Below are 18,667 nucleotides of genomic sequence, written 5' to 3'. Positions count from 1 at the left end.
TGTGGCTTGGGGCGGAGTCGGCGTGGGGGAAAACAATCCTTTCCCACGGCGTTAACCAAGTATGGCCTATAGAATGACTTCTGTCGCTCGACAGAGCAAGATACATAGAAAAACTGAGCCGTATTGTCTGGACAGTATCTGTGACTGGACAAACGAACCAACGGAATTGCCAGATATGTAATTTTCTCGTTAAAATACATGCAGCTCCCTCAAATATTACACTTCACTTCATACATCACCCAGTCTTTCGATGAAGTTTATTCAGTGTTCCTGAATTTAATGGATTTAGAGTATGTATTACATTTAACATTTTAAAATGATCATAAAACAGTCTTGTGCACTGAAATGGATATTTCTTTCTGAATATGCCGTGTGCAATGCAATGGTATAAGTTTGTTTGGGCTCGAATATAAACCTGAAATGCGCAGAGTCTAATGTCAAACAAACGTTAATTTACTTTTGTCAAAAGCCTAAAAGCCAGTTATTGATGAGCTGTTTAGCATTAATTACACAGGTTTAGATAAAGTTTAGACATCCGTCAGTTTTCTGTTGTCTTGCATGCATGTAGCTTTTATTTCTTAATTTATTCGTTTTTCTTTACAGCCATGCACAAATGAATTCCTAGTTTCTATGGGTTTCAGTATTTCAGCAAGTTTTTGTGGGCGTTCCCAGTTATGCCAACCAAGTCTATACCTGGAGAAAGCTATCCATTAGCATTCCCATTTATCACAATGGCATATTTAGCCCGATTCACGCTTTTAAGAGCCCTACAAAATATTGGTCACTGGTACTAGTATACTATTCTTCTACTATAATAAAAATACTGGAGATACATGTCAGAATAAGCTGCTAGTTTTGACCAGGGTTATTATTGTGAACTAAAACTATTAATAACATTGATAGCTGCAAAAAAAATATAATAAAAATTAAAATAGGCAACTCACTGAAATAAGTTTAAGTTGAAGCACAAAAATACTTCAAAACTAACCGTAAATAATAATAAAAAAAAAATTTTTTTACCAGGGTTTTGACAAGGGTTACTATTAAAATCATTGTTAGCTGCAATAATAAATAAAATAAAATAAAATAAAATAAAATAAAATAAAATAAAATAAAATAAAATAAAATAAAATAAAATAAAATAAAATAAAATAAAATAAAATAAAATAAAATAAAATAAAATAAAATAAAATAAAATACTGCATTGACAACTGAAATAAGACAACTGAATAATGAAATAAGTGTACTATGTATGTGTACAATGAATTACTAACTGTAAATTAATGAAATAAAATAAAAAATAAAACAAATTAAAAATTAAACCTAAAGAGTAATATTTAAAAAAAATGGCAGAAGCACATAACAAAAATACAAAAAATTTAAGTAAAATTAAAATATAAAAGTAAAGGTTAATTAAAAAAAATATATAAATAAACTATAACATTGGTTATTACTGACCTTCAATGGACAATGGTCTTTTTTACCAACAGGTTCTAACTTTTTAAAGCGACCTAGCCAACCCTGACACCCTGAACTCCACCAGACATCATTTCTGTTTAAGACAGTGACTTTTCACCCCTCTAGGATCAAGTCACACCAATGAGCAGGTCTGCTTTCAACGACCCCTTGACCTCTGCCCTCTTACCCTCAGAACATGTGGATATACAGTACCACTCACTGTCTGACCCCATGCTCCGCTCTCAGATACACGTCACATAACCTTTAACAAAATGCAATATTATATTCTAGTCAGTGACACGAGACAGTCTTCTGTCAGAAAGAAAGTTCATACTGTATGTGTTTGAATTGACATGATGACAAATTTTCTATTTAACACCCGCATCTACCCTCGCATATACAGCCGGGCTCCAGACAGCAGTCAGGTGGATGATGGGAAGGCTGGAGGAGCTCCAGAGGGCTGACAGGTGCGCTGGCTCAGGTAGCATTACAGACAGATGGAGAGCATAACCCATAATATAACCATACGCCATTCTTCACGTCTCATCTGACACACAGCAGATAGAGAAGTCAAAGAAACACGAGCCAGTACACTGATACGGACTCCCTTTATGAGTGACACCGTGGCCACCTGAAGACCTGCGCTTTACCCGTTTAAGCTACTAATAAATTTGTAGTCGACTTCAGTGTAATACAAAACCCAAGCTTAATGCAGGTCTCTAACGCAGATCTCGTAATCAAATCGAATTGATGGACCATACTGATCAAAATGTGCTATTATTTAAGATAAAACTAATAGTGTAATAAGGACTGTCATTACATTTATTTAGGACTTATCACATTAATTTAGCATAATTAATTGTAAAGGAAAACATAATAAAAATAACTAAATTTCTCATGCCCACTGATCTGTATGCAAGTCATTTTTCTATCATCTGAGCAACTTAAGATATTCAAAGTTTTCATTTCTCATTATCGATGAATAATAACTTTCTCATAATCGATGAATTGTGATTAATCGCATCTAACATAAAGGTTTGTGTTATATAATATATGTGTATGAATATATACACACATACATAAACACACATATACGGATTACTCTTAATTTTTCTGTCATTTAATTACAGTTCCTTCTGATGTAATTGCATTAAAAACTGTATAGACTGTAGAACAATTCTATATAAAACACTTGTGGGTTTAACATCTAATGTTAAAATATATGTTTTTAATGTAAATGTCAGGGTTATGTCTTCAGTTAAGTCTTTTGTTTCATGTTTACCCTTTCAGTGTAGTCTTTGTCGTGCCCTAGTTAGTTTCCTTAGTTATTGATTACGTTCACCTGTTGTTCATTTAGTTCCCTTGATAACTCTGTATATTCATATGTATATACAACACTAACAGTGTAGGGTAAGTTACTCTAAAAAATGTATTAATTACTAGCTAAATTTATAAATGCTGTAAAAGAAGTTGTTAGTTCAAAACAGTGTTAACAGCTCATTTTTATGGAAAATGAATTAAGTGATTAATTGATCAACATACCATTTAATTAATTACATTAAAGATTTTGATGAACTGATGATGAATTTTGATCAATTTCAGCAGTGTCAGTGAAAGGTGAGTCATATCCACAGAAATGGCACATAATTCAAGGTTTTCTGGGCAATATATCTTTTTGAGGGCAAAGGTTAATCCATTCAGTCTTACTTACGTCTCCGGCTCCTTTGGAGGATCTGTTTGCGGTTGGTTTTGGGACTTTGTTTGGGGCTGGAGAACGTTATTAACCAGATCAGTGATTCCGCTAAAGGGAAACCACCTGTATGAACAAGCAGACAGCGCAACTCAATATCAGGTCAACAAGCCTGCTTCCAGTCGACATACGCGCCAGTATCATGACAACAACTGCAGCAGTGCAGCTACATTCATAGGGAACACACATAAAGGGTACAGCATGTACAGCTACAGGAGCTACTAGGACAGAGAGAAAGAAAGACAGAGAGAAAAACAGGGCCGTCTCACTTTTTTTAATCCTTTCTGGGAAAATAATCGTGTTTGGAATGTACCAGGTTGCTATAAACTTTTCTGTCATGTCAACTCTCTGAGTGTTTGGCATGGTAATGGATTTCACAATGTTGATGTTTGGCCTGCTGCTGATGCTGTTATTGCTACTGCTGCTGCGTCAAAAGAGCAAGTACGGGACTTTATACTGCCAGTAGTAAACACAGATTCGCTGCTGTGAGCAAGAAAGATATTCTGCTGCAGCACAATATAGCATACATGAATTACCCGTAGCAGATCTATAGAGCTGGTAAGTCCCGCCCCTTCCGCTAACCCCACTGGACCTCTAGGTTGAAAAATCGTCAATGCAAGTGAATGTGAGAAAATTATTATTTTCTGGTCCCGTTTGAATTTTGCCATGAATGTGAACATATGTTGTCTGTGACACAGATTTTTCGTGTGAAGAATGCTACAATTTAGCGGGTAGAAGTTTGATACGGTTAGACTTTGTGTGAGAGCACTTTGTGGACTACAACTCTAGTTTTTACATCAGACGGGAATCTGAAGAAAGAACAGCCCATTTGGTTTGAATGGTGACATTTGGGTACACAAAACACACAGGCATCTCGATCTGTCTCCATAGATTATCGCAGCATTAGCACCGTGATTTGACAAGTGTTGGGAAAACGTGTTATGGGGTGACGTCACATAGGCGACATGTAGTCTTTCTCGTTATGTCTTTTCCACAACTGCTAGCCAAAGAATCGTACAATATACTGTCAAACTCATAACATGAAAAATTATATAAATAATTCACAGACAACATATGTTCACATTCATGGCACAATTCAAACGGGACCAGAAAATAATAATTTTCTCACATTCACTTGCATTGACGAGGTCCAGTGGGGTTAGCGGAAGGGGCGGGACTTACCAGCTCTATACAGGTGGAGCTGGGGAAGGGGGAGGGTTTCTGAAAGTGCGCTGCAACTGCTACAGAAAATGCTGACTTAAGGCCCGTACACACCGGGACGAATTTCACGCGCGATATTCGCCGACGTTTAACGCCTCGTGACTAAACAAAGGGCGCCAATGTGAGTGTGCACACCGACGTGAAAAACGGCACGCGTAAAAGCGTAATTTTTTTTTTAAACGCCTCGGGTTCATTTTTTTGGTTTGACGCGCCGCGTCAAAAACTATCCGACCAATGAGATTGCCGCTTTTGCTCACGTGTCTGGAGCTTCTGAAGTTACAGTAAAACACAACTTGGGGGCGCTCAAACACAAAACGGTCTTGCCGAGCACACATACGTAACAGCGAAGAAGATATACGCCAAGTAGCGTCTACACTGCCCATAGACAGACACTGCCGGGAAGAAATGACGAGGAAGATGCAAGGCAAGATGAATGTAGAGCTGCTGGTCTCGTTGGTGTCGGAATAAAGAACTATATGACAAACGCGACAGCGACTACAAAAATCTTGTTAAAAGAGAACTGTTATGGAGTGGTATTGCAGAGTATAGACTGTTATGGAGTGGTATTGTATTTCTGTTTTACATTAAGCGCCATCTAATGTCAGGGAATGAATTTGCATGTTCACTCGGCTCATCGTCAGCGAAAAACGCTTGGGTGTGAACACAAAAAACGCGTTGAAAAACGCTGGCGAATAACGCGCGCCAATATTCGTCCCGGTGTGTATGGGCCTTAAGTATGTGAAGGTTGAGCAGCGAGCTCATTGGCTACTGATACAGCAGGAACCAATCGGCTGTGCCCTATAGAGAATGATGTGATTGCAAGCAGATTGAGGGACCTGCGCCATCTAGAGTTTCATGACAGAACTTTGCATTTCTGAGGAAGAACAAATCACTGGATATGTCAAAGTGATCCAGTTTAGTGGTATTATTATTTTGTTGTTGTTGTTGTTTTGGCACTTAGCAGCAAGTAAACTAGATATGCATGAGCAAAAAGTTTTAGACAAAAAGAGTCTAATTACAAATTCCACTATTATTATTTTTTCAGCAATATTATTGCTTTGACTGCACTGGATGAGACCTGAACTGAGCTGGATGATGACATCACTTGTTTTGTGCAGAGCTAATTTATTTATAGCTGAATTGAATTTATTTCATATTGATGAGCTTTACACAATTATTGAACTGAATCAACACTGAACTGACCTCAGCTGAACAATGACACTATTTTTCTTTTTTTAGAGCTGCTTTACAGCAGAATTGAACTCTGTTTGCATCATTAAATCATTATTTTCCTGTTTACCCCTGTAAAGCTGCTTTCAAACACGCTGTATTGTATAAAGTGCTATATAAATAAAGGTGGCTTGACTTTTCCAGCATTTCTCATATAAATGGTCATGGACAGAAAATGCTGTGCAATTTTTTCTATTATTGTGGTAAAAACTAAGTGGGCATTTTGTGGCTGGAATAAGAACAAGTCAAGTGGATTTTGCTGAAAGTGAAAAATCTGGCTTTGTGAGACTTGAGAAAGAAGAAAAAGAGAAATACAAAGATGGAGTCCTGATAGATGGAGGGGGAAAGGAAGAGGAGCCAGAGAAGGAAGCAAAGAAGCCGGAGTGAGTGAAATGAATTGTGCATCCATCAGCCCGGGATACGGTCAATTGTCCACAGATACAGAGAAAGAGATCAAACAGTGTCCATGTGCAACTCACAGAGTCGACAAACAAGCAAAATAAAGCAGGACTGGTGCATCCAGCCTGCATGTGGATGAAGCTGCCAAAAGCTTTTGGAACAGAGCCATAACAGACTGCAGCCAATCACTAGAGAGAGTAGGGGGAGAGAGCTGCCAATCACAGAGGAAGCCACAACAAACGCACACGCGGGAATGTCAAAGCCTTGAGGTCTCTAGCTAAGAGAAGCCCACACAGAGTCATTGCCTGGAGAAAAACTGCAGAATTTGAACTGCTAACAAAGTTCTGCCCCTATATTGTTTGTTTACTAAATGCTTTGGCGAATCTGATTATGATTGTAGTCACCAGTAAGAATATTCTGCAGCTTTTGCCCCAAAATCAATGCGGAAAATGAGGGGAAAGTCCACAGAATCCGTCTAGGCCTCGCTTAGTGTTACTTACTGGACTGGCTGAGACGTTGCATCTTCTTTGACCCTAAAAATAAATAAAAAAAGTCAACAAAAGAGCATGAGGACAACAGAAATAAAAGACAAGACTAACATAATCAAAACAAAAACATGGAAAAACAGTCAAACAAATATCAACACATATGATGTGCAGGGCGGTATGACAGCATATGGATTCAAAGGTGACTCATCCAATTATAATTTTGTCACATCTGTTTTATTATTTTAGGTTTACGGTTGTGAGTCAAAACATTTTTTAATACAGGCAACCTAACATGATTGGTTGGGAATATAACATCTAAAATCTTATATAGTATTATCTTTTGATTTGATACATATATATATATATATGTCATACCAACCACCCGCCATTACATGTGAAACAAACTAAAAATGCAAATAGATATGAACATGATCATTTTAAACATATACACAAAAAAAGAAAACATGCAAAGACATGGAACACTTAAATATTTTAAATAAAAAAAATTTAAAAAAATAGAAATAAAACAGGAAAATTATGTTTCTGCCCTCCACAGACAAGTCGACCACACAAAGAAAACACACCGTCCACGACACATAGTCCATCAGACTCAATGTGTTGAGCTTAAAACTATATAAATACATAAATAGAATAAATCCACCACAGCATTACCCTGTAAGAACTTCAGTAGCATATACAAACCACAAGGAAAGAGGGTTCAAGGGAAGGTTCGGAGCAAATTCAACCTAGGGTCCTTTGCACCATGACCTCGAGCCAAACACCCCCCCCCCAGAAGCCTGTTTTCCCTTGATCGAACATTATTAAAGTTAGAGCTTATTTAGAGATATGAGCCGAATGGCTTAGTGCAGGCGCTAATGGATCCAAGGTTGTATCTCGTAAATTACCCCACTAATAATGCCCGGAGTGGTACCAAACTTCTACAGGAGTACAAATAGGTTCTGTACTCAAAAAACTAGGCATTGGAAAGTATGTAAGTACATCAGGAGTTTATTTAAATATCATTTGCATGATGGCTAATGCTACCGCTAACCCGGACGTCGAGGTCACTTCCGTTATTTGGGAAAAGCACGTAAAAGTCCTGGCAGAAAGCGATGCATAAGGATGTAGTGTAACGACGCCCAGTTCAAGGAATGCACTAATGTTTTGTTGGTAGTACCAGTTTGCAACAATTATTAGTTAACACTAAGTTGTCAAAACTTTGGAAAAAATAATAAATAAAATGCATTGCTTTCTGCCAGGACTTTTACGGGCTTTTCCCAAATCACGGAAGTGACCTCGACCATAGATATCCATATAAGGCTAGATGTCTTAAGGCGGAGTCTCGAACGGCATCACACCGGCGGCCATCTTGTCACAGGGAAGCTTTCTGGCGAGCTCTGTGGTATCTGAAGTAAGGTGAGTGATCAGCACGAACACAAATCCTCTTATCTCGCTGAAATCTTGACGGATTTACAAACGGTTTGGTTTCTTACAAACGTTATTAACGTGGCTATAATTCTGGATGCTTGAACATGTTTAAATATATTATATTATATTTATTGATAAGTATGCAGAGTCATAACTACATCACTGACGTTTATAACAAACCAAACCGTTTGAAAATCGGTAGAAAATTGAGCAAGTTATGGTTATTTAAAAAGTACATGCGCCATTAACACAATGTTACGAGTGAGCGAGCTCCCTGTGGCAAGATGGCCGCCGTGTGCGGACGTCGACTTCCATTGGCCAGCAGCGCGGACGAGACATCTAGCCTTTATTATATGATATCTATGACCTCGACGCCCGGGTTAGCGGTAGCATAAGCCATCAGGCAAGTGTTATTTAATTAAACTCCTGATGTACTTACAAACTTTCCAATGCCTCATTTTATGAGTACAGAACCTATTTGTACTACCGTAGTAGTTTGGTACCACCTCGGGCATTATTAGTGGGGTAATTTACGAGATACAACCTTGGATACATTAGCGCCTGCACAAAGCCATCCAGCTGATTTCTCTAAATAAGCTCTAACTTTATTAATGTTCGATCAAGGGAAAAAAGGCTTCTGGGGGGGTGTTTGGCTCGAGGTCATGGTGCAAAGGACCCTATAGGTTGAAATTACTCCGAACCATCCCTTTAATGAACCCCCTAAAATAAGATAAAACTGTTATGAATGCTGTCCTGAATGCATGGTGTATAGTTTCAGATCATGTTTAGGTAAATCTGGAACCCCTTTATCCCCCGTCAGATCATTTATGCATTTGTCTGTGTGAATTAATGGAGAAAAAAACCCATCTGAATCTGAAGTTAAATATGGTTAGATTTTCTCCTGAAACATATTGTGCAAAATGGTAAAACAGTGTGACACTGCCCTCTAATGGTCAAATGTCTTCTTCTATTATGGAAAAGATGCCAACCACTGCAAAAGTGTAGCAGTCTCAGCGTAGCAGGATTAGATGTATATATAGTATGTATGTAATGTATGTATGTTTATGTTTATATATATATATATATATATATATATATATATATATATATATATATATATATATATATATATATATATATATATATATATATGTGTGTGTGTGTGTGTGTGTATATATATCATAAATATACCATGGATGGTAAGCAAGCTGCCTTTGATTTCCGTCACACATTAGGTAACATGAAGCTAATGCCACAATAACTTGCAGAAATCTGCACTAGTTAAGCCGTGACTCGCAAGTATTGCATGTGATGTTCTAACCAAATTACCCTCTTTCTGAGCTGTTCTCAGACTGTTAATTTAACCTCAAATGACTGTCCTCTCTCCTCCTCATCCCTCTCTATTCTCTCAGTATCTCGGCGCTCTTGAGTGGAGGTGGAGACACAGGCCTCATTGATGTGACAGCTATAGAATGAGAGCTGACTCATCACTTTAAATAATACACCCCACATCTCACCATCAGAGTCTCAGCACAGTCCTCTTAAAGGAGTATTCATGCTCATTTTCAACTTAACGTCCATCGGCTCCATCTGTGGCCTTACGTTCGAATCGGTTTTGTAGAAACGAAATGGGAAATGCATCTACAGCACAATTTTGTAACATTCCAAGAAGGTTAAAATGAACATTCATCAAGTACAAAAAACAAAAATGTTGTTTTAAGAATGTTTCATGAGAACAAATCAGATATTAATGATGTTAAAAGAACATTCTATACATGTTATTTAAAGAATGTTTGGTTACACTTTAGTTTAGGGTCCAGTTCTCAATATTAACTACCTATTAACTATAACTTTTGCCTTAATAAACTCCTAATTACTGCTTAATAATTAGTAAGGTAGTTGTTAAGTTTAGTTATTTGGTAGGATCAAGGGATGTAGACTATGGTCGTACAGAATAAGGCATTAATATGTGCTTTATAAGTATTATCAAACAGCCAATATCCTAGTAATATGCATGCTAACAAGCAACTAGTTACATGTGAGAAAACAAAACTAAAGTGTTACCGAACATTTTATCTTGACATAATAACCTTAAAGGGACACTCCACTTTAAAAGGAAAAAAATATACTATGGAAGTCAATGGTACCAGAAACTGTCTGGTTACTGACATTCTTCTAAATATCTACCTTTCTGTTCAGCAGAAGAAAGAAATTCATACAGGTTTGAAACAACATGAGGGTGAGTATATGATGACAGAATTTTCATTTTAAAGTGGAGAATCCCTTTAACAAAACAGTGAAAGTTGTGGGAACATTCCCTGTTAACTGGGTTAAGATGTTAGGTTAAGATATAGGGCCAATGTCAGACTGCCAGCAAAAATAAAAATATTTGCATATTCAAATTTTATCCAGATGGGTTTTTATAAGTCTAGACAGCAAAAAAAAAAAAAAAACACCCACATGAAATCTGTTTTTTTTTTCTCCACATATGGAGGTGGTTTGAAATGCGATTCGAAACAGATTTTTACAGATCTGTCTCAGTCTGGATGCTCAAATCAGATTTCAAACTGCATTTTCCGTCACTCTTAATGCGACACACAACGGTAACGTCAAAACTGGTGCCGGAAATACCAGAATTATTCATACGGAATTCAAATGGTACGTCCAAAGACTTGGTCATTTTCCAGTTCTGCACCTCCATTTCTCCTGCATCCGTTTTGAAAGCTTCGTCACATACATGTACTAATATGTCGCTAAAAAAACATATCCTAGAACATATCCTAAAACAGTCTAAATCAAACATAATATCTAAATGGAGTTTGCTCCATGTAAACAGTGGCCATGATTAAAATAGCATGCATCCGGTGAGAAGTGAGCACAATTTCTGTATGCACTGCACTATATTAATATTGCATGAATTTATTTAGTCATAAAACACGGCTACATTTGAATGAACACCAATGAAGAATGATGCTTTTTTCCCCCCCACAGATAGTATAGTTATGACATCTATTAGCAGGGGCTAACAGTTCCATGCTAACCAGCTAAACCCTGACCTCTTCAGCTATTTCTAGCAGAGAAAAAAGACTAACATCACTTACAACACCTTTTAATAGAAATGTTTTTTACTTCCTAAAAGCATTATAGAGAATATGATATGGAAAACAGGACTCTTTAGAAATGATATAAGGTCATTCAGAAATAAACATGCTCAGCGTCAGCGATACTGATATAGTTTCCATGTTATTAGGAGAGTGTGGCATTGCGTGAGGTTGTTGAGTTAACCTTTCTGCAGTGGAAACACTGATTACACATTCATACAGACACTTTGTGAGCATTACCAAAATGTGCCGCATATGAAAGCAAAAACATGACATTAACCAACAAGCTTTACCATAACATGAGAAATCAAACCCATGGCAGGGTTATCATTAACTACAACTTAAACTACTCTAACTACTACTAAAACAGTTTTGTTAATTGAATTACAGCTAATAAAAAATAAAAAAAAATGAAAATTAGAAAAATGCTGCATTGGTTGAAGTAAAAGCACTACAATTACTGGAAATAAATAAATAAATAAAGTGAACCTAAATAGTAATACTTAAAATGCTAAAAAATAAATAAATTCAAAAGTACATTAAATTTTAAGGTCTCATTAGTTAACATTAGTTAATGCATTCGTTAACATGAACTAACTATGAGAATTATATTTTTACAGCATTTATATTTTTTAAACCTTTGTTAATGTTAGTTAATAAAAACATTCATATGCATGTTAGTTCACAGTGCATTAACTTATGTTAACATATACAACTTTCGATTTTAAAAACATATCAGTAAATGTTGAGATTGACATTAACTAAGATTAATGTGGAGGTATTGATAGTATTCATTGATAGTTCATGTTAACAAATGTTAACAAATGAAACCTTATTGTAAAGTGTTACCCAAAATAACAAAAAAATTAATTAAAATTAAAAATGAAAATATAAAAATGAAAGCCAATTCAAAATATTAATACGAACTATAACGGTATATAACCAACACTAAAATATACACTGACCCGCAGCCTCTGAAAGTGCTGGTGCTCATTCATATGCAAAGAGGCCAATAACAACATAAGGCTTTTACATACAAGTATTAAAGGCATAGTAAGAAAAAAAAAAGTCAAGACAGTAGGTAGAAAAAAAATAGTCATGTGCGAAAAAACAAGTGAACTGCAAGGAAAAAAATAAATAAAGAAATGCTTTTGACCTCTTTTTCAGCTGTTCTGTATGAAGCGTGTGTGTGTGTATACGTGTGGACACACTGGCCTCCTGCTGTCAGCGATGCACAGAAGAGGAAAGTCCTGTTACATAACACAGAGCTGAATCTCTGCATGGGGCATAATTACTCCACAATTACAGCTGCCAGTGTGCCAGTCTGTGCTGGTCAGTGGGGCTGGCAGTGCCCGCGCTCTCCTCTCTGCCATCACAACCAAAAACACAGCCTTCAGCCTCACGTTAGAGGAAAAATCCTGCCATACTGTAATGTTTTCTCTCTATCTCACAATTTGTAAACCTGATAAAGTAGCATTCTTTTTACAGTATTTGTGCAGTATGCAAACAGTATGTGCATTATGAGGATACATGAATTTTAAGAATATAATGATGTGCACAGATAATTATAGATTTATAATAAATAATGCAATATTCCATGAAAAGAACTGTCGATTTTGATGTTGTTGTGACTCATTTATGACGCCACAAGCGACATGCGCAGTTTAAAAATGAACAGTAAAATAAAATTTTTAATAAAATAAATAAATAATGCAAAATGCAGCTGAATGGCCATGTATGCTTGACATAGGGAGCAAGAAGTACATTTTTCCCCCTGGGTACATAGATATGAAATGTACACTACCAATCAAAAGTTTGGTGCTTTTATTCAGCAAGGACACATTAATTTTTTTTTTTTTTTTTAATGACAGTAAAGAGTTTTACGTCTAAATCATCTAAAAAAATCTTTACCCAAAAAAAGTACAACAATTTTCAACATTGATATATAAAAATAATAATAATTTTGAGCACCAAATCACATGATTTCTGAAGGATCATGTGACACTGAAGACTGGAGTAATGATGCTGAAAATTCAGCTTTGCATCAAAGTAATAAATTGCTTTTTTTATTTTTTATATTGAAATATAAAACAGTTATTTTAAGTTGTAATAATATTACACAATATTACTGTTTTTACTGTTTTTTTTTTTTTATCAAATAATTGCAGCCTTGGTGAGCATGAGAGATTTCTTTCAAAAACCTTTCTTTCACAAAATCTTACCCAAACTTTTAAACAGTAGTGTGTGTGCAAATAGCAGTAAAAATAGCCTGGAATGTTTCTTTAAAGCTCAAAACAGGGTCTAAACACAAGATTTAAGATTGCAGAATTGTGTGAATGAGTGTGTGACAGTTGGAGGGACAGTAGGAGACCACTTGATTTTTATGAATGTGGAAATCTGTGTGTGTGTGTGTGTGTGTGTGCGTGTGTACAACAGGTGGCATAATCACAGCAGGAGCTTAGCAGAAATGGTGTAATCTCATGCCAGAAAGAGCCAGGTCAACATAACCTGCACTGTACCATCTGAGAGACCACAGAGTGCCACTGAATAAACACACACACACTTGAGTAAACCACAGTACACAACTTGCCTTAAAGGAATAGTTTGCCCAAAAATGAAAATGATCCCATCATTTACTCACCCTCAAGCCAACCTAGGTGTATGTGACTTTCTTCTTTCAGCTGAACACAGAGTAATATTAAATTAAATGAACTATCCCTTTAAGAGACGTGTGTGTGAGTGTGTGAGTGTGTGTGTGTGTGTGTGTGTGTGTGTGTGTGTGTGTGTGTGTGTGTGTGTGTGTGTGTGTGTGTGTGTGTGTGTGTGTGTGTGTGTGTGTGTGTGTGTGTGTGTGTGTGTGTGTGTGTGAACACAGGCTCTGTTCCAAAACATTGTGTGCTGTCTTGCTGCATAATGCATAGCATCCTAACAGAAACTGAGCCTCATAAGTGAACAATTTTGAAAGCTTTACATGCGCAGCAAAACCATGTGCCGCACAACTAGAGCTCGTCTCCATTGATTTCAACAGAGTTTAGTTTTAGCATGTTGCTATTGGGCTAAATTGTTTTTCCTTAGTATTTTTGTCTTGTTTTCCAGTACAAATATCAAAATATTCTTCAGTCAAGATACTTTTACTTGAAATGCAAAATGAATTAAGGAAATCAGTCTTATTTTCTGGAAGAAAAGAAAAATAATAAATCAAAATAAGTGACTTTTTGCTCAAAACAAGAACAAATGTCTGCCAATGTGGTCGGAAAAATACATTTAATTCCAATGGGAAAAAATATATTTTTTCTGACCACAGAAGCAGATATTTGTTCTATTTTTAACCATAAACTCTTAATTTTGATAAAAAAAATAAATAAATAAAAATAGGGCCAGATTTACTAACAGCTTGTGGCTGCGCAAACCCTGCGGCGTTAAAAAAATACTTTCAGGATTTACTAAAGACATGCAGTAAAAAGAATCTGCGCTGAAATGGCATGGACAGGGTTATTTTTGCAGCTGGCCTTATTGCTTATGCATTTGTAGGATTTCCCTTTCAGACGCAAAATTTATGGGAGGAGAGTATTTCAATGAATCATGCAAAGTGATTTACTAAGGTTTGCAGTGCACTCATCAACTTACTGGTATTTGTGCCATTATTTACAGCCCAAAAAAGCATGTCTTAAACCACCAGATGCTAATTGGTAGACTGCATTGTTCATTATGGAAATTATGTGTTCTTTAATTTGCACATCGTCAGTAGATCACGCGCAGAACTTTACACTCCCATCTACGCTTTTTTGGAATTGAGCTCTCACGCTAATTTGCCCTGTTAAGTAAATCTGGCCCATAATTCAGTATTTTAAGACATTTTGTATCTCAAGAAAATTCATCTTGATTTAAGAATATTTAGATATTTGTACTGGAAAATAAGACAAAAAAAAACTGTGTAAGAAAATTCCTTTTTTTTTTTTATGTAAAAAAATAATAAAAATCTGCAATAAATTCTATGAATTTTCTAAATATTGAGAGATTGGTAACACTCATGCAGCAAAATCAACAAATTTTCTGTAATTTAATGCCAACACAAAGTATAGTGTATATAAATATAAGAAAAATGTTGCTAGGTTAGATGTTAATAACTGTGGAAACATGTTATAACAGTCTGTGAAAAGGTCAGATTCCAATCAGAGAGAGCTAATTGATGCAATGTTAGCATTTAATCAATTATATTTATGATTGACATTTTGCCCACCATCAAATTTTTTATCACTGAGCTTATTGCAAAGCATTATGGGATTATATTCTTTGAAATGTCCCTTGAACAATTTCATCAAAAGGCAGCATCATAATTAAGTTGACCGCATGCAAGCACAAAGGCTGTTCTTGAGCCAAAAGCAAGCTAACTTTACATCTCGCCCTGCCCTCACACAGCGATGCCTGAAATAGCAGCCGGGTTCAAGGCGGTCCATCATAGCGACAGACACCTGTTCATTAGGACCATTCAGCAGGGTGGCAGGGGAAGTGCCTCCCTTGAACACATTTCCCTTTAAGAGAGGATTAGCACTGAGGGAGCTCTCGATTCCAGCTGTCATCGGTTCCGCAGTGGCATCTGGATCAAAAAGCAATCTCATTTGAGTTGGGAGTGCCGTGATTGGTCGCAGCAGACCCTGGTTAACCTTTGAGTGACAGCTTTAAATCCCTCCTCACATTTAACGCCACCCCATACATCCAGTATTCAGAAACACACGTTCAGTTTTCAGATCCGTAAGCAGATGTTGCAACATGAACCTAAACACAAACATCATGAGCGTGTAAATGCCAAATGAAAATGGAAAATGGGGCAAACATAAAACGCTGATAAGGTACAGCACTAATTTGTGCTGTTTTTAAGCATATGTTTTCTGTAAACTCTGTCCAGTTTATGTTTATTCCTGGCAAGAATCACTATTTACAATTCGATCTACATTCCTCACAATTCTACACTGATGGGAGTCATGGGAGTCACATACCGATAGTTCTTTGGTCACCCTGTTTACACCTGGCATTAAGATGTGTTTTGGTCGATCGGATCACAAGTGGACGATGTTAAATACGTGTGTAAACAGGGTCTGAAACGTTTTAATCTTGTCCACTTTCCACCACTTCCAGAGGTAGTTGAAAACGCATTCGACCGGATTGCTTTCGTAGTGTAAACACTCATGTGGTCGAATGTGTTCGAACCGTAGACTGTAAAAAAATATGGACGACGCCCCTTCGCTCTCTTCCATTGGTGAGAAGTGAAGCCGCCAGTGTCCCGATATGGCGCTGACATCTTGGGGCTTGAGTCTGCGCAGTAGCGATTTCGGGACCAGACCTGCGCAGTCGTGAGCGGGAAGTAAAGCTGAGAAATCAAGGCCCCGCCCTCACTCTCGGTGTGAAATAATTAATTATGGAAATTTAGATATTCAATTTAAAGCTCCAATCTCCTCAGTCCTCAGTCTGTTGGTGCTTCAGTGACTACTTCGCTCAGAGAACCTGTCAATCACAGCTGTCAATCATGACGTCAAACCACTGTTTTTATAGCATCAAATAACTATCTAAAAACTTATTTTAAAAACAAACCCTTGAATTTACATCAGCGTGATAAAAACTACAGTAAATGACAGAAACCACCTTCGGAAAAAAGATATTTGAAGTGTAATTAAATTGTTTAGTTGGTCTCAAGTCCCGTTGAATAACACGGGGAGGCGGGGCTTATGACCTATACTAGGACCAGTCACCGGGGGGCGATCGAGACGTTTTGGCTTCACTTTTCAGGGCTTGTGCGGCACGCTTGGTTCGAACAGCCACAAAAGACGCCTACTCTCCATCTACTGATCTAATGTGTAAACTTTATGGGAAGCGCACTAGCCAGACGGGATTTAAACGTTGTCGGCTGAAGACCCAAGTTTGGTTTGAAGATGAAAAACATACCAAGCACACTAACACGCACTCAGCACATTCGGCATGACTCAGGCTTGCAGTGTGAACGTAGCCTAAGCTGGTTTTGGGCATATTTCTGCTGGTCAGGCTGAGGCTACGCTTTCCAGGATTCTTTGATGAAAAGAAAGTAAAAAAAAAAAAAAAAGCAGCATTTGTTTCAAAACAATATCTTTACCATGTACACATTGTGGTTGTCAAAAGTTAGTTGAAAGTGAGGTGTTATAATCTAAACCTGTGGTTACTCTGCTCTGTACATCCGTATTACCCATGTGGCTGTGCTGTTGTCATGCCTGTGGGTGGGGGGAGGATGAGGGAACATCTCTTAAGAGTAAGTTACAATAATAGCCTACATGACTAACAATAGAGCGGTAATGGATACTCCAGTATTGTTGGAGAGCGCAGTTTCCTGTCCCTGTCCAGAACAAGCCATCAGTAAGTTAAACGCTGTCAGTGTGCTTAACACATGTGTTTATGTGGCCACAAACACACACACACACACACAATAACAACTGTGCCAAAAAGTCATTAGTATGGTTACCAAATCCGATCGGATCAGTCAGACATAGGACACCTATCATTTCCCAAAGAAATTATATCCAAAGTAGAATCCATCCTACATAAGCAGTCGACCATCACAGCAAAAACGCAAATACACATGAACCACGGCGTTAAAGCAACAGAACACTCAAAAACAAAAAAAAGTCTTATTTTAACATGGCATCTCATTAGCCAACCTAAAACAACTGGAATCTGTCTTTCACTGATTAAGATTGGAAGAAGAGTGACCGATTAAATGAATGCCTTTGAATGTTCTCTTCAAATCCTGGTCATATGAAGGAGTTGAATAGGAGTTCAATCAAGACTATTATGCCTTTTCAATTTATTTTGTTTATCATCATCTAAATGTAGGAGAATCCCAGTCATAAAAAGCACCATAAAGGTAGCATGCAAGTTTCCCATGGTCTCATGGGAAACCCATGGTTTCCCATGGTCTTCACAGGGTCTCGTGGTCCCATCACAGAGAGCCAAAAAACAATCACTTTCCAGAACATTCTTATTCACAGTTCCATGCTGGTGGAATGATCTCCCCACCGGCATCCGGAATGCAGAATCCATGACAACATTCAAAAAAGAGCTGAAAACTCTTCTCTTCCGTGAGCACTTAACCTCATAAAAAAAAAAAAAAAAAAAATAAAAAAAAAAGGTGTATATATATATATATATTTTCCTGTAAATTCTCGCTTATCGGGCTTATGCTACTCTGAATAATGCCTGAACTTCGTATTTTGAGCACTTCTTGCGTTGTTTTTTTGCCTCTTCACGATGACTTGCTTAATTTAGTCCCAATTTGTAAGTCGCTTTGGACAAAAGCGTCTGCTAAATAACTAAATGTAAATGTAAGTTGTCCATACAACTATGAAATTTGGAAAAAAAAACATGAGGGTGAGTAAATGATGCCAGAATTGTCATTTTATTAATTTACTGTAAAAAGCAATTGTCATTCCCAAATTGTATCTTTCTTGTAAAAAATAAATGCACATATATATAATCTCTCTTTATTTATCTCTCTGTTGTGATAATAAAGAGATCAAACAAAAATGAACATTCTGTCATCCTTTACTCACTCTTGTGTTGTTCCAAAC

General features: G+C 37.0%; 1 protein-coding gene across 16 annotated transcripts in view; it reads right to left on the bottom strand.

Moving 5' to 3' along the window:
* rims2a (regulating synaptic membrane exocytosis 2a) overlaps positions 1-18,667 on the bottom strand; it is a 204,284-nt gene that overhangs the window by 171,535 nt on the left and 14,082 nt on the right. For 13 of the 16 annotated variants that reach the window (XM_082150612.1, XM_082150630.1, XM_082150631.1 and 10 more), the window contains exons 3-4: positions 6,559-6,591; positions 3,170-3,274 (exon numbers count right to left, since the gene is read on the bottom strand). The exons of the other annotated variants lie outside the window; for them this stretch is intronic. In XM_082150612.1, coding sequence (XP_082006738.1) covers positions 3,170-3,274; positions 6,559-6,591 — 138 coding nt within the window. The remainder of the gene's footprint in view (positions 1-3,169; positions 3,275-6,558; positions 6,592-18,667) is intronic. 16 annotated transcript variants of the gene reach the window in all.

The sequence above is a fragment of the Leuciscus leuciscus genome, assembly GCF_965113295.1.
Source record: "Leuciscus leuciscus genome assembly, chromosome: 20".
Taxonomy (NCBI): Eukaryota; Metazoa; Chordata; class Actinopteri; order Cypriniformes; family Leuciscidae; genus Leuciscus; species Leuciscus leuciscus.
Note: the sequence above shows the minus strand (reverse complement) of the source record. Positions and strands in the feature narration are given on the sequence as shown.